Genomic DNA, 17,118 nt, shown 5'->3' with positions numbered 1-17,118 from the left:
GCACCCAGCACTCTCTGTCTACTTTTCCTAGTTTATTTTTCTTCACAGCGTTTATCACGTTCTCACACACTATGAAATATATTTACTTGTTTCGTTTGTCGTTCATCTCCTCATAGAATGTAATTTCCATGGGGGCAGGGGTGTATCTGTTTTGCCTAGAACAATGCAATGCTCTATGTGCTTGTGGAATGTGGAATGAATGAAACGCCCAGGACATCAGTCACACCCCCATCGAATGTGTGTGCACAGCCCACCGCCCCTGTGGACCAGCACACGTGTTGTGAGCTCCGCGACTTCCCTGCACTGTCCTGGCCAGAGGAAAGTTAAGGCTTTTCGTCCGCCATTCCAGTAAAGCAGCAAGTTGAACAGGTTTAACATGTTTTAACAGATTTAGAGGCTTTGGGGTCAGAATGACCTGAGTTCAGGTCCCACAGAGTAATGAATAAGTTAGGGCAAGTTTTTCTGAACTTCCTTGAACCTTAGTTTATTCATCTATAAAATGGGAAATGGTACTAGGTTTGTTGTAAAGGGGGTCGTGAAGACGAAACGGAGTGAAATCCAAGGTGCTCTGCGCGTGGCGCATCGCAGTCACGCAGTAAGATCTATTGCTATTTTCTCATTGCCACTTTGGGAGCTGTCTCAGTGTGCCGGGGCAGCCACGGCCTGTGGGACTTAAACAACACACATTTATTTTCCCATCGTTTGGAAGACTAGAAGTCCAAGATCAGGCGTTGGCAGGGCTGGTTTCTCCCGAGGCCTCTCCCCGTGTTGTGCAGATGGCCACCTCCTCGCTGTCCCCGCTCACAGTCTTTTCTCTGTGCACGTGCATCCCTTGTGCCGCCTTTTATTTTAATTTTTTTAATAAGGACATCAGTCACCTCACCTTTATGACCTAATTTTACCTTAACTAGTTGTTCAAAGGCCTTGTCCCCAAACAGTCTCATTGGGGGTTAGGGCTTCAAGATAGGAATTTGGGGGAGACACAGTTCAGTCCATAACAGAAGCTAAGGAAGGTTCTGACAAAGAACATCCAATCTTGACATACTTAATAATTAAGAAATACTTAATTATCAGAAGCAAAAGTGCTCGAGTGCTTATTCTTGACTAGCAGATAAGCCCTGAAAAGGGCAAAGACGCAAGTATTCGGTGGCAGGGGTTCCTTCGACAAACAAGAAGAAAGGAAACTGAGAAACTGAAGGGAAAAGGGAAATTCCGCGCCTGAAAGAAGGCGCAGAAATAAACGGACGCTGAGTGGTAGGACTCTTCCAGAGGATGCACGTGAAGAGGGCAGCAGCAGGGAATGGGTAATAACGAAAGGAAAGGTAACTAGCTCCCACCCCGAAACCTGGGGGAAATTTTAAAAATAAATGTTGTACCAGTAGATTACTAATTTGTACCAGAGTGAAAGCACAGACACCTTCAAGTTGTAGATAGTAATTTTATGAAGCGGCTTGCAGGCTCAGAGGCAGGTGTGTCTCGAGATGTGCTCTGTGGAACCATAGACACCTGAGCCTTCCTACCTGCTTAGTCACTTTTCCTGTCCAGACCTGGGAAGGTTTTGGGGAGAGAGTTCCAGATCGTATTTTTTCCTGGGCGTTGTTCCAGAAGGGAGCATTGTACTAATGCAAAAACAAAGTTCCACTGGCCTCTGTGTTCAGAGCCTTTTTGGGGGCGGGCGTTGATCTTATTGTTTGCAGAGTACTTTGAGTTTCTTTGAGATTTTTAGCACGCCCATCTGGCAGACACCCTTAGCGTTCTGGGCTCAGGCCTCTGCAAAGCATGTGTGAGACCGGACTGGCGCGGCCCTGACTCCCTGTCTTTGTACCTGGGGAGGGTCCCACGCTCTCCAGACTTAGAACATTGTGGGCTTCGAGTGGAGCTGCAAGAGTGGCTCAGTTCTTCTAACGTTTGAATTTGCAACATACACCTTTTGTTTTTGACACTTCCGTGTGATATAAAAGTTCTTGTATTGATTAGTTTTCTCAAAATACTTAAATTTTCTTTTAACTTAATTTTTTAAATTTAAGTATAGTTGGTATGCAATATTCTTTTGGAAAGATTTTTTTTTTTTTTTTTTATCGTCGGTATGTGTAATTTTCTTACTCTCCTTCCTTGGTGCTAAATCCTGTGCAAGTTTCGCTTTCAGAAAACCTGCCTAATGTGAGATGATTTCTGAAGTGTAACGTCCAAGTTATGCCATGGTAAGGAAGAAATGACAGCAGTCGTGAATTCTGTAGGACCTCCCTGCGATTTCTTGTAAGAGAATATTTTTCTATAAAGAAGATGGCTTAAAGTTATGTTTCTGAATCTCGAGACCTAGGAAGGGCAGCAAAACGAATAGCTACCACCTCTGTAGTAAATTATTAAGTTAAAAGAACAGAGTCTAAGCAGTCACCTCTAAAATTCAGATTCCACAACTTCGGCCAGAGAGTGAGGAGGCATGCATGATCGTCCTTAGTGAGTTGCTATCTGTGGTTCCTGTACCATTTTCTAAAACGAAAGTGATATTATTATTTTTCATTTTTAAAGTAATACTTTTTCCTCCTGAAACCTTATAGTATCACTTTTGGCATTTATCATATTTTAGTTCATCTAGATTTTATTTTTGAATGTAGCTGGAGGTAAGAGTTTAGGTTTACTACTTTGAGATGAATGGCTTAGCCTAGCAATGCTATTTATTAAATAAATCATCTGTCTCTTCCCATCTGTACTTTTATTGGAGTGCTAAATTTCTCTCTACAGCTTTTGTACCACAGTGAGGCGAATGCCTGCTTCTCCACAGCCTTGCTAACAGAGTGTGTTTTCAGTCTTTTGGATTTTCCAGTCTGGATAGATGAAAAATGATATCTCAGTGTGGTTTTAATATGCTTTTCTATTATTATGAGGGAAACTGAGCATCTTTTCATGTGTTTATGGGCCATGTGAATTCCCTCCCCCCCCCCCCGCCCCCGTGGACTTTGTTTTCATGTCTTTTGCTCATTTTAAAAATTAATTTGTTGGTCTTTTCTCTGTTTTTACAGACTCCTAAGGGAGATTAGCCCTTTGTTGTGATAGTAATTGCAAATTTTTTTCCCAGTTTTTCATTTTTCTTTTGTCTTTGTTTGATTTTTTTTTTTTTTAAATTCAGGCTGATTGAGGTATGCTATTAATATAATAAAAATCACGCTTTTCAGTTTTCATTAACTTGAATATTTCCATCGACCCAAAAAGTTCTCTCGTGTCCTCTGTGGTCAGGCCCCCTTCTTACCTGCATCCCCTGGTACCACTGACCTAATTTCACTTTTGCCTTTTCCAACATGCGCTATGTGGAATCATACGGTGTATAACTTTTCAAGTCTGGCTTCTTTCGCTTAACATAATGCTTTCGAGATTCAACCATGTCATTGCGTGTATCAGCAGTTTTTTTAATTGCTGAGAAATAGTTTCTCATGTGGATGGATATTTTGGTTGTTTCCAACATGGGGATATTTTGAACAAAGCTGCTTTAAATATGTCCATTTAAATGGAAGTATTGGGAGACTTTGCCATGCAGAAGTTGTTTGCATAGTTGAGTTTATCAATCTTTCTGGGTTTTGGATTTTGAGGCCTAGTTAGAAAGATAATAAAAGAATTTGCAATTTTTTTCCTTCTAGTACTTGTGTGGTTTCATTTTTTACATGGAGATCTTTGATCTATTTGGAGTTTATCCTCATATGAGGTGTAAATCAATTTTTTTCCTAATGGCCAGCCAGCAGTCCCCAAATTCCTAAATCAATCGTTTAAATCTGATTTAAGGAACACTATTGTACAATTATTTGAAATTATTTATAATTTATGATTTATTAAAATATTTTTAACTTATTACAGTTGTTTGTGTTTATCACTAATATTAACTTAAAGTTAGAAATTAAAAACTCATTTTTCTTTAAATCTTCAAATACAACTTATAAACCTAGTAAATTCAATTATAAATCAAATAATTTTGAATTAAAATTAAAAACACTAATTTTCATTGTTCTTTAATGTTTAATTAGCTTATACATTTAACAGATTATAATCCCTTAAACGTTTAAGCACTGTTTACAAACTTAATCAAATTATCTAAAAATTGTAAATTAAAACTATTGAACTTATAGCTCAAACAAATTAAATTCTCTTAAATTTAAATGCCATTTACAAACTTAATTAAGTCCTCTTAAGCATTTCACTCTGTATCACAAATTTAATATATTTTACTTTCTCAAGCATTTCTGAAATCTTAAGACATAATTACAAGTCTAACAAAATCAACCAAATATTTAAAAAGCTGTAGTGAAACTTTAAAATGTACCTCAAACTCTTTTAAACTTTTAAATGTCTTAAAATCATTGTAAATTTAATAGATATATCTAAATTTAAACATCAACTACCACCTTAATCATTTTCATTATCCTCTGTTTTTAAATTAAAATGACAAATATAGTAGGCCAGATTCTCTGTAGAATTTTAAACATCTTAAGAATACAGCTCAGAAGTACATTCTAGTTAAAGTACTATTATATACCTTCCCTCCCTCTGGTAATACCACTAAAATGACAATTACAGGGTTTTTCTAAAGCACGAACCCACAAAAACAGAGAAAGGGAAGGGCAGCAAAGACGATTTCACATGCTGCGAAGCAGATGACCTGGTAGCTGATTTAACAGCCCTCAGAAAGCTGAGATTTAAACTAGGGAAGCCAAGAAACGATCAGATTTGCACCCCAGCATCTCAGATTAGGGTGGCTCAGGAATGGATGGAAACACATTCCTTGGAAAGTGAGGGTAAAGAGGAAACTGAAAATAGTAGGAATGGTTGAAACTCTACTGAAGATGTGGTTAGAACCACCTTCTTCTCGGGCCCTCTTCTTCTCTGCTCAACCCGCAACAGCTTGGCCTCAGCTCCCAGGAGAAGATTGACACTTTGATCTGTGGAGGAGTAAGCTAGGGATCCTGTGGATGCGGGACCCCACGCCACAGGGGACAGAGGGACTCAGTGCTGAATATGGCCAGGGACTGAGTGGAAATCCACATACTGAACTGAGAGACTGATTGTGACTTCTGCATGGAACACCGTGGGCCGCCAGACTTATACCCTTAAGGCAGAAATCTGGAAGATTCTTCTGTGGGGAATCAGACCAGGCCAGGAGAAGAGATCTCAAGATATTAATAGCCAGGATCCTCCAACCAAAGAGCCGCAGCAGATATGCAGTGAGGTCCTCCCTGCTTGCGCGCCCCACTCCTGAATACACACGGACAGCTAAGAATAAGCTGGCTTTTGAGGGACGTCGGAACAAATCACCAACAACAAGATACAGGAAATATAATTTTGGAGAAAATAAAAATGCACAAGGACAAAACAAAGTATTCATCAGTAATATCCTCAGAAGGATAAGAAGAGATATTGTATCCATAAAACAAGAACAGCACATAAGATGAAAATAACATATGGAAAATTTAAAAGAGATTGAGAAGATAAAAGCTATGATAGGAAAAATAAAAAAACTCAATAGAAGGGTTGAAAGAAAAAATTGAAAAAATTTTGAAACTGAAAAAAATCACCTAGAGAAAAAAGAACCAAAAGTAAGAGGTGGACAATAAGGGGAAAATGATCGTTTAAAGCAAAGAATTAGATTAGGAGATCCAGTATCTGAAAAAAGGGAGTTCCAGAAAAAAAATATACAAGAAAATGTCCTAGACATGAACTATATGTCCTCAGATTAAAAGCCCTCACCAAGTGCCCTGCCTCATGAGTGACAACAGGATCATACCAGTTATCTCAAGTAAGGTCTCAGAGACAGAAGCCACACCATTATTTTACCAGGGTTATTTATTATATTGTACCAGGGTCGATTAATAGAAGATAGTTAAGAAAAGGGGTAAAAGAGCTCTAAAGGGTCTAGAAGTAGCAGTGGCAAAAAGCAGCTATTACCTATATGCTGGGGGAGGGTGGACAGCAAATAGCTAGAATATTCTTTCCTTTTCTTCCCTAATAAGGCTGAGATTCAGATTTCTTTGGAGAGAGTGTGGCTACCTCAGGAACAGGAATGAGTAGCCTGCTGATGGCAAGAAACTTGCCAACAAGAAAGGGCCAGAGCTGGTCTGTAGAAGCAGCTGCCAGTAGGGAATGCATGACCCGGGGACGCAGCTGCAGCTCATCTGCACGGGCCACTAGCTCCCACACTGAATAGTCCTCTGGCTCAGAGGACCAGAACCTGGAAGAGAATATGCACATTTGCAGACAAAATTCGACTTCCTATAGACCCTTTCTAAGAAATCTGTTGAAGGATGTGCTCCCCCAAAATGAAGGATGTGCTCGCTTAAAACTATTTCTAAATTTAAACACTGACACAAACTTAATCGTTCGCATTATCTTATGTACTTAAATTAAAACGACAAGTATAGTATGTCCCATTCTCTATGCAGAGAGGCTGCTGGATAAATGGAGCTGATTTGGGAAGGGCTGGTGGGCACATGAGCGCTGGGTGGCAACCAGCGAAGTCTGCCACCGGCTCCTAATCCCATTCTCTGTTTGAGGTCTGAAGTTTGACTCTCCATAGATACCTTATTTCTGAATTATTGAAGGAAAGATATATTTCAATGTAGTCAGTTTTCCCTTGCTAAAATTTTCAGTTTATTTTATTCTCATTTCAGCCTGAGACTCATCTTTCCTATTATTAATAATGTTGTTTTTATTCCTGGTGTATAAAAATTACTACCATTCCAGAGAAACACTTTCGATAGCTGAAAATCTAAGTTTCATTGTGTTTAGACAAATTGAACCAAACATACATACACAGAGGAACACCTATTTGATGTTGTATATTTGCACCAAAAACATAAATGTTTATAGTTAAAATATGCCATGAAATAAAAGAAATCACTTTCATAATTCATCAAAAAAGAATGTCTTTCTACCTTTTGGAATGCCAGTGCTGTAAAATTACATGAAATTTACCCTTGCAGTCCTTGCTTCTCCATTTCTCAGTGGGCTGTTCAGGTAACAAAATCCTTCTTCACCTAATAAAAGATCTAATTTCATAAACTCTCCATGACACAGTATCTTAACCACAGTCTGTGAAATCCCCTAATTATATATGCTTTCCAAAACAGGGAGAAATTTGATCTGATAGAATAACAATACTCTGCAGGAGAAAGCAGAGACAGTTGTGTGCTAAAACACAAATGTCTTCCAGATGCTTAGAAAGATTCAGAATGCTCCATTTAGTGTATTCTGTCTGGCAAGTCACCCTAATCCTTCATGAGCAGCTTTGTTTATTAAATTGATAGATGAACGACTCTTTAATTATGCTGTTGGGGAAATACTCAGAGCGAAGAGTACGTAATTCTTAAAATATTTGATTAGAAAAATCAAATACCAATTCTGAGTGAAAAGCTGAAATAAATATCTTTGGAGAATACAATTAAGAAATCAGACCTTGATGAAATATGATTGAATATTGTTAGATAATTGATGAGAAAAAAAACACACGGTTCCCATCTCTTGGTATTTGGGGCCGAGTGTGTTGTTTTGAATATGAAAGACTGACCAGCGCCTGGACAGGGAAGAGGGAGAAAGAGGCAGGACCTACCTTTGGAGCATAGTCCCTGCATCTGGCACCGTGCGGGCGCTTTGGATTTAGCTCCTGTCATCCCTTGAGAACTGGTGAGGTGAGCCTCGTCATTATGTCCATTTTGCAGATGAAGAAATTGAGCCCAGAGATTAAGAAATTTGACAGGGTGTAATCCTGCCAGAGACAAAGCCCAGAGTTTAAACCTAGATCGTCTAACACCAGAGTCTCTGCTTTCTGTCCCAGTAGTGGAGTTTTTCAGCGGCGGCTAGTGGTGAGAATATCATAGTCTCAGACCAGGGGTGGGAGTGTGCATCGTCCAAATATACTCAAATGCTGAGACGCCCAGTTGGGCCCATTTTTTCCCATTGCTCACACGAGAGCTGCCTAGCAAGTCATTGTCTGGGTGGGAAAAAGGATTTAGGATTTAGGGACCTCGACTGGGTGAACGACAAATGTCTTGGCATCTTTCCTCGGTAATCTGTGCAGAAGAGATGCCGGGAGATTAACAAGAAACCTGAGACCTCTCTTTCAAAAGTAAGTTCGTTTTCAAGTTTATTAAAAAAACTTACTGGAAATATATAAAAATGATCATTAATGTTGTTCTATGTTAGTACTTGTTTCACAAATTATTTTATTGGCTATAGGATATTCCAGCATCTAAATATGACATAATAATTTAATTAGTTCCAACTATTGGAACTTTAGGTTGACTTTTCATTATCATAATTAATGATAATAAGCAAACATTCATATAGAAAAATATATACATATCTCTGATAAATTCCTTAGCATAAATTCTTACAAGTACAATGTCTGGGTCAAAGGGCATGGGTGGCCTTAAGGTTTCCGATAGGTATTGCCCTCCATTTTTCTTCTCTTCGCCAATCTTGAGGTTTGTAACTTGAAAAAAAAAAAAACTTTACCAATCTGAGTGACAATAATGGTAGAAAATGCCTGTCTCATAGATTTTTCTGTTTTAATAAGTACAGCATATGGAACATAATCAAGTCTTGACAGGCTGAGTGTAAACCTGAATGTGAAATTTCTGCTACTGCTCCATAGAGTCCTGGTATGAAGGTTGTATATCAAGAAAACTTAGAGCGTTAGAACAAACCCCACGTTTATGAGTTAGGAGGGAAGAGGCTTGGATTCTGGTTCTAGCCAGCCATGTTTCCATCGCAAGCTCTGTATCTCAGTAATTCACTTTAAATACCTCAGAGAAGGCGGGCAGGATGCTTATCTATGTGGACAAGTTAGCTTCATTCTGTGCCTGAGGTGCCTCCCTCCAGAGGTCACAAGGACAAGCACTTCAAACACTGCCTTCTGCATCAGTACCAGATGGTTAATTAATTAGTATAAGGAATGTCAGAAGAGATTTTTCCGTGATGAAATGAATGATGTGCAAGACATAAGGCTGACATGTCAGAACATGTCTTTGTCTTTTTTTGAGCAACATAAAGAAATGAGTTTGGTAATATAATGTTTCTAGAGCGGCACCCCGTCTAGAATGTCGTTTGTTCTGGAATCTTCTCCTTAATCAAGGATCTAGTTGCTTGATCTGGCTAGAAGGGTAGCTCCTCATGTCATTATAATACAGGTGTACTTGCCCCAAGAGAGAAACTTTGCTGGGGAGCTTCCCATAAAATGCCGAAGAGGACAGTGAGGGGGACCTCCACTCAGCTTCCAGAAGCATGTTTTGGACGCTCGTGATGCCTGCCCGGTGAATAATGGCTTTCTTGTGGCAGAATTCAATCTGAGACTTGCTTTCATGGTAGCATACGCCTGGTAGTAAGGTCGTGGGGAAGAAGACCGATCGCTTCTGACTTAACTCCTCTGAAAGTTTTCGCTCATCTGTCTGAGTTGTAGACTTCCCAGTTAGTTCTAAACGCTCTAGGGTATGTGGTATAAAGAACGTGGCATTAGATTCGGGTTGCCTGGCGTCGTCATGCAACAGAAAGGCAATATTATTTATGACAGTTATTGTTGATTTTAATATTTAATAGGGAATGAGAAGGAAAACTGAAGTGCAGAGAGAGTAAATCAGGCCCGCCTTCCTCCAAAGTCATGTTTTTCCTACTATAATACTTGATATCTCCTGTTATGGACTAAATTGTGTCTCCCCACATTTCTATGTTAAATCCTAACTACCCCCCATGTGACTGTATTTGGGGATAGGGCCTTGGAATAGGTCATTAAGGTTAAATGAAGTCATAAAGGTGGAGCCCTTACCCGCATGACTGGTGTCCTTATAAGAGGAGGATTAGAGCAGAATCTAAATGAAAACCGTCCTTTAATTCAGTCAACAAGTATTTCTTGAGGACCTGCTTTCTGTTGGGCAGGGTACTGGGAGAGATAGTATAAAAAGTCTCTTCCTGAGAGTTCAGTTATCTCTGGGACATCAGGGAAAGAGGGAGGGGGGGAGGGGTGGGGGAGGGAGGGAGAGGGCCGCAGGGAGGGAGAGGGCCTCAGGAAGCCATAGGGCAGGAGAGGAAAGCTGGCTGAGGCGGCAAGGGGGATTGTAAAGAGGAAGGAGGAGGTCGGGCACTTCAAAGCCTGGGGGACCCGGACCAGCACAGAGAAGGCCCTAGGGACAGGGGTCTGAGAACTGGTAGTGACCAGGGCAGTGGCCCAAGAAAGTGCACTCAGGACCTGTGAAGACCCCAGGAACTGGTAGGGTGGGTGGGGATGAGGGAGAAGAAACTGTAAGGGGAGGGCCCGGAGCAAGTTTTCATCTGCAAGTTTTCATCTGCGCCTAACAATTTTGCCTTGGGCAGGGCCTACCTGAAGGTAATTTCAACCTTACCCGGCCTCCCTTGTAAGGGAAGAACCCAGAACTGGGAAGCCAACCAGTTTCTCTGCACTTTTGTCCCTTTAATCACCTTCCCAGTAGCCGAGTGCAGAAATAGTCTGGTTTGTTGTTCAAGTTGATGGGAGTTTTGTCATTTCAAGTAACTACCCAGTTCCATTACAGGTTGAGAAATGTGAGCTAAGTTGGAAAACCTTTCAGGGGCTTCTCCTCAGGCCTGGTAGTCGACACTGCCCTGAAATCAACATAGAACTGAAGAGCAGCCGTCACCATGGAAATGAGGTTTGCTTCAGACAAACCAAAATGCTTGTGGAAGTCAAACGGACTGACGGCAGACCCATCACCAGGAAGTGTCCTTTGTAATGACATTTTCATACATCAAACAATGCACAATGGTGCTTTCCCTGCCTTGTCCATGTAACTGACCTCTCTGGAAGAAAAACGTCCACTCATGGCATCTGCCCTGTAGGCAGGAGGGCGGCAGAGAGTGGAGCAATTACTTGAGAATTGGCTCCCCTAGCTAGAGTATCTATATCCTCATGGATCTTCAAGAAACAGCCATTTGGCTCCAGGTGATTTTAACATGAATCGACTTGCTAGATTTTTCAGATTCTCTCCAGTACTTTGATTTTGTGACTCTAATTTCTAAGGAAAATGTTCACCGATGCGCAGGCCTTGCTTCTAATTTGACGCGATGCCAGATCGCAAAGTCGTAGCTGGTGCTGGGCACAGAGGCTTCTGTGCCTTCCACAGGGATTTTTCAAAGTTCCAGACCTAAAAGTAGCTGTTGGTATTGAAATCAGTTTTAATTCCTCACACCTTCTATTCAATCACAGGTCATCTTTAGATGGTGGAAGATCTCTCTGAGAAGTGAGAATCGATCAGCAAAACCTGGAGAAGTAAAAGAATCTCATCCAGACTTTCTAGAGAATTCACATCTTCAAGGTAAGGGAATGTATCATGTACTTATTGCTGTCAAGTTCCCTTTAATTAGTAATAGATTTTGTCGGAGCCATATCAAAGATGTCATTTGACATATGGATATGACATTATGTAATTAGATATAGTAGATAGAGAACATTGGGTTCTTAAATAGAAAATTGTTAACATATTCTAAAATTTCTTTGGGGAAAAATCATAAAGTGTTTAAGATTTCAGGTTACACATAGATATTCCATCAATAATCTTAAATCATGTAAATATAATTTTTTGCTTTATTTAATGACTTAATATTAAATAAATATTAATTAAAGTATTTATTTAGTTAGTTAAAATCTTTATTTAATATGTAAATATTTAATTAAAGTGGACTTCCTTTGGTGAAAAGTAAATTAAAAGGTTATTTCTAAAATATAATCAAATTATCAAATCCATCAACTCTGATGTATTTTAGCATTCCTTTAAAATTGCTATCTTTTTAAAAATATCTAGATTTGCTTGAGTTGTCTTAAATCAAATAAATACTTAGACTTAATAATATAAATTGCCCTCCAGTTTCCCCTATGCTATTTTCCTTCTCAATGTGAAAATTTCAAACTTAAAAAGTAGACAAAAAGGTTTTTAAAAAACTCTCACGGTACCCATATCCCAGCTTGCACAATACTCAGAATGTATCCATAAAGGTAAGTACACCTGCTCTTCCCACTGGATTATTTTGAAGCAAATCTCAGTTGTTACATTATTTCATCCTCCACTACCTCAGTATGTGTTTCTAAAAGGACTCTCTTAAACTAAGCTCTTTAATAATTATTTCTTAGTAATGAAATTTTAAAGCTGGAAGTCACTTTAGAGATTATTATTTCATTAAGAGTAGGTAACATTATTAATATTAATATCAAGCACTTTCATATACATGTTCTCATTTTATTGTTATAATCTTCTTGTTAAATAAATAGTATTGTCCCTATTTCACAAATGAGATTCAGCATAGATGTGACTTTCCAGGGTGATGTCGCCAGGACTAAGGACTGAAAGCTGAAAAATCGAGTATATTAATCTTATTTTTAAAAGGCACACTCTGGGTGGATCTTCGATGATCAACATTCTTCGAAAACATCCTATTGTTTAACATTATATCATGTAACAATTATTGTTGTAGGAGAGAGTAGGTTTGATTTTGTTCAGTTTCCTTAACTAGTTAAATATCTGGATGGATTGTTTTTTAGTTCCTGATATTGTACACATCTTTGTTCTTTAACTCCTTTATAGCAAGTATTTATAAAATTCATTATTGGCTTAAAAAGAAGCATGTAGATGAAAAACTGTCTGCTTTTCATTTCAGTCCAGGCCTTCCTTATTTAATTGTGGAATAGACATGTTTTTGCAGAGATACATGGTTATAAAATAATCTTATAGAAACCAATTTAGGATCCATTTTATTTTCAATTTAGGATCCATTTTATTTTCTAAGCCCGTAGTACCTCACCCAGAGCTATATGTCTAGTGAGTGCCTAATATTCGTAGACAGATCACATGATTTTCTGATTGACTTTTACAAAACTCTGGCGATAGGGGTTTGGCTAGACAGATTGGAGGCCATTGTTTTCTGAACAGAGGCTTAAGGGCCAGATCCTCACCTGTCTCTTGCTTGCCCCAAGGACCTCCAACACCCTGAGCCCTGACAAGATGGTGGGGTGGGGATGGGGCAGCAGCAGCTTTAGGATAACCACTGGCGGGTTTCCTGATCCTGGGAGTGTAGGCCATAAAGTGAGAACTGAAGGGCGGGACTGAGGCCTGGGTCCCTGCTGAGCCGCCCTACCTGCGGAGGACAGTAGAGGGACTCAGTCCAGGAGTGTCCCCAAACAGGCTTTTAAAATTGCCGTTCTGAGAGCTGCACAGCTCAGGACTGCCTGGTGGCCTGTCTACAGGAGCAGCACTGAGGTACCAAATTAAGTCGGCCCTGCAAGTTCGAAAGCTCTGGCATCTCATATTATGGACCTTCTACAGAAGGGGTCTCCAACCCCCGGGCTGGGGACCTGTACCAGCCCTTGGCCTATGAGGAACTGGGCCGCACAGCAGGAGGTGAGCGGCAGGCCAGTGAGAGAAGCTTCATCTGTATCTGCAGCCGCTTCCCATGGTGGCATCACCGCCTCGGCTCGCCTCAGATCATTAGGCATTAGATTCTCATAGGAGCACCGGTCCCTGGTGCCACAAAGGTTGGGGACCACTTTCCTACAGCATCAGAACCCCAGCAGAGGGAACTCCAAACCACACTGTTGTCTGTCCCCCTCCTCCCCTTGGTTCTTGGGGTGTCCCTCAGAAAGGCTTCTCTGCAGCAGAAAGAGGGGTGCTGTGGCGCTGAGTGAGGCTCAGGGGTCATGGGTCTGGGTTTGAATCTCTGTGGTGCCTGCACACAGCTCTGTGACCGCAGGCCGACCCTCCCCACGCTGTGTGCCCACTTTCTCCGCCACGTGTACCTGGGGATACAAGGTTACTCTCTGCGGTTTCTGTGACCATTCAACGGCCCAACACACGAGCAGTGGTCGGAATGGCGCCTGGACCGCAGTCAGCTCTTAACTGTTGTTTGCTGTTGTTGAGAATATAATGTATGACTGTGTTGATTTTTTCCCATCCCCTTCGTCAAATTCCCCAAACCCCCTCCCCAAGATTTTCTCATCCAAAATTTCTCTCCTGCTGAAATCCTACACATTGGCATCACGTCCCTAGAAATCTGGGTCACCCCTGGGGGCAGCCGTGGCAGAGGACCAGAACCGGGTTCCTCTTACTGCTTCGTCCCCTCAGCAGCACTTAGCTTGGGCCTCACTGGTCCCTTCCCAGTGTCCTTGCTGCTCCCCGTCATCTCTCCACATTTAGATGCTGGGGCCTGGGGTTCGGCTCTCGTGCCTCTTCTCTTGGGGGACTGGATCCATCTGGAAACAGACAAGCCCCCCTCTCCAGCCCGCATCTCTCTCCGGAACTCCACACTCAGATATTTATCGAGCTGCCCCCTTGCCATCTCCACTTAAAAATCTAATAGGCTCTCAACCAAATCCATCAACCAAATCCATCAATCCATCAACCAAACTAGAACCTGAGCTGTGGTAAGCAGCCTCCAACCCAAAGATGCCCACCTCCCAGTATTCACACCTTTGTGTAATCCCCTCCCACACTGTACCTAGGTTAGCTGAGCAACCAATAGAATTCGGCAGAAGTGACAGTATGTCACTTTCAAGATTAAGTTATAAATGACCCTGCAACATCTGTCTTTCTCTCTCTTTTCTCCCTTTCTCTGTGTCTTTCTCTTTCATCGCTTGCTCTGGGGGAAGCCAGCTACTACATCTTGAGGGGGCCCTGTGGAGGGGCCCACGTGGTGAAGAACTGAGGCCTCCATCCAACAGCCACATGCGTGAGCTTCTTTGGAAGAGGATGCCCCAGCCTTGGTCACGGCCTCAGGTGACACACACCCATGACAGCCGTAGCCTCCTGAGAGGCAGACCCTGAGCCAGAACCATCCAGCTAAGCCACTTCTGGATTCCCAAACCTCAGAACCTGTGAGATGATAAATGTCTGTTGCGTTAGGCCAGTAATTTGGGAGTAATTTGTTATGCAGCAATAGATAACTAATACACAAATGGACCTCACCATCTCCACTTTTGTCCAGCCAATGACAACCCCTCACCCAGATGATCTCACTTTTCCCACCCTTACCCCTCAATAGTTTGTTTTCGGCAAGCAGCCAAGACCAGCTTTACAAAACATATATCAGGGCACATTTACTTATCTGCTTCAAAACCTTCAATGGCTTCCTGTCTCCCATAGGGTAGAAATCCAAGTCTAACAGTAATCTCCAGCCCCTCTCCCCTCTTGCCTACACTGCTTCCGACTCACTGGCCTCCCTTGTGTTTCTTGCACAAACCAAGCACGCTCCCACCTCAGGGCCTTTGCACCTGCCGTTCCCTTTGTTAAAAATGTATTTCCCCTGGATGTTCCCATGATTAGTTCTTCATTCAGGCCTCTTCTGCATATGCCTTATTAGAGAATGTTTCCCTGCCCACTGTGTAGACCATCACCGTCTCCTCCCTTGCGCTGGAACACCACGTCTCCTGGATCACTGACCACCACAGGCTGTACTCTCTGTTTCTTGTTTATTGTCTGTCTGTGTCACTGGAATGTAAGTTGCATTAGAGTGGGGATTTTACTTTGCTTACTGATGGGTCTTGAGCTCCCACCTAGAACCATGCCAGGTACATAGCTCAATAATTTGTTGTATGAAGGATTTGAGAGAACTCTTAGAGGGATACAAAGGTAAACTCTAAAACAGACCTCTCTAAATTATAAGGCTGGTCCTAACAGAGTTCAGGTTTCTGATCAATATTTCGTTCTGGGGGCAGAAGGGAGGGGAATCTTACATCGAGATTAAAATTACACTACCAGATAATTTTAAGATGGTAGTTCAAGCTCAGGGACCATGTGTCATTAATCATTCTATTTTCAAGATCAAGTACATGGTAGGCACTTAGTATATGTTTGTTAAAATAAGTGAAGATATATTTTTTGATAAAGTAATATTGTTTAAAATAATGAAAATAAAATTGCTGTGCTCAAACCATATTTTCATGACTCTAAATTTATATAAAAGCACAAGTAGTAAATTTTAGCTTTTACTAGTATTTTTATGCCTTGGGTTATAAGTTGCACTAAAGGCATAAATCATATAAATCTACATTAGTCTGTTGGGGCTGCCACAACAAAATCCTGCAGACTGTGTGACTTGCACAGCAGAAATTTATTTTCTCACAGTTCTAGAGGCTGAAAGTTTAAGATCAAGGTGCTTGCCCAGCTGATTTCTTCTGAGGCCTCTCTCCGTGGCTCGCAGACGGCCACCTTCTCGCTGGGTCCTCCTCACCTGGCCTTTCCTCTGCGTGCATGCTCATTTGTGGTGTCTGTGTCCAGATTCCCTCTTCTTATAGGAATACCAGTCAGAAAAGACTAGAGCCAGCATATCTGATCCAATTCGACTGAGTTACCTCTTTAAAGCCCCCATTTCTCAGGACAGCCACACTCAAAGGGACTGAGGTTTAGGAATTTAACATAGGAATCTGGCAGAGGTGGGGAGGGCACGATTCAGCCTGCAACGAAATCCAAACTTTCCATGTAGAGAATTTCCTAAAATTGCATAAGCAGAGTATAGCTTTATTCAATTAATAATTAATGATTACTCATTGGTTCTAATAATTACTATTTATTCCTATTGCTGCTGTAACAAATTACCACAAATTTAGTAGCTTAAATAATTAAAATGTATTGTCTTACATTTCTGGAGTTCAGAAGTCTCATCGGGGTAAAATCAAGGTATCGATTGGTAGGGCTCTGTTCCTTCTGGAGGCTCTACGTGAGAACCCGTTTCCTGGCTCCTCCAGATCCTAGGCCACCTGCATTCGTTGCCTTGCGGCCTCTTCCTCCATCCTCCAAGCCAGCAATGGCTGGTCCAGTCCGTCTCACTCTGACTGCTTCAGTGGTCGCTTCTCCTTCTGACTCTGACCTCCTCACCTCCCTCTTTCCTTTCTAAGGCCTCTTGTGATTGCATTGGGCCCACTCAGTTAATCCAGGACATAGTATTTCTATTTCAAGAACTTTAATCATATGTACAAAGTCCCTTTTGCCATGTAAGGTCACATAGTCATACGTTCTGGAGTTTCGGGTATATGGGACTTTGCTGGGGAGGGGCACATATGTACAAAGTCCCTTTTGCCATGTAAGGTCACATAGTCATATGTTCTGGAGTTTAGGGTATATGGGACAT

At 41.4% G+C, this 17,118-nt stretch overlaps 1 protein-coding gene across 1 annotated transcript in view; it reads left to right on the top strand.

Moving 5' to 3' along the window:
- FBXO36 (F-box protein 36) overlaps nt 1–17,118 on the top strand; it is a 61,539-nt gene that overhangs the window by 23,782 nt on the left and 20,639 nt on the right. The window contains exon 2 of the mRNA XM_016134639.2: nt 11,213–11,321. Coding sequence (XP_015990125.1) covers nt 11,213–11,321 — 109 coding nt within the window. The remainder of the gene's footprint in view (nt 1–11,212; nt 11,322–17,118) is intronic.

The sequence above is a fragment of the Rousettus aegyptiacus genome, unplaced genomic scaffold (genome assembly GCF_014176215.1).
Source record: "Rousettus aegyptiacus isolate mRouAeg1 unplaced genomic scaffold, mRouAeg1.p scaffold_m13_p_2, whole genome shotgun sequence".
Taxonomy (NCBI): Eukaryota; Metazoa; Chordata; class Mammalia; order Chiroptera; family Pteropodidae; genus Rousettus; species Rousettus aegyptiacus.
Note: the sequence above shows the minus strand (reverse complement) of the source record. Positions and strands in the feature narration are given on the sequence as shown.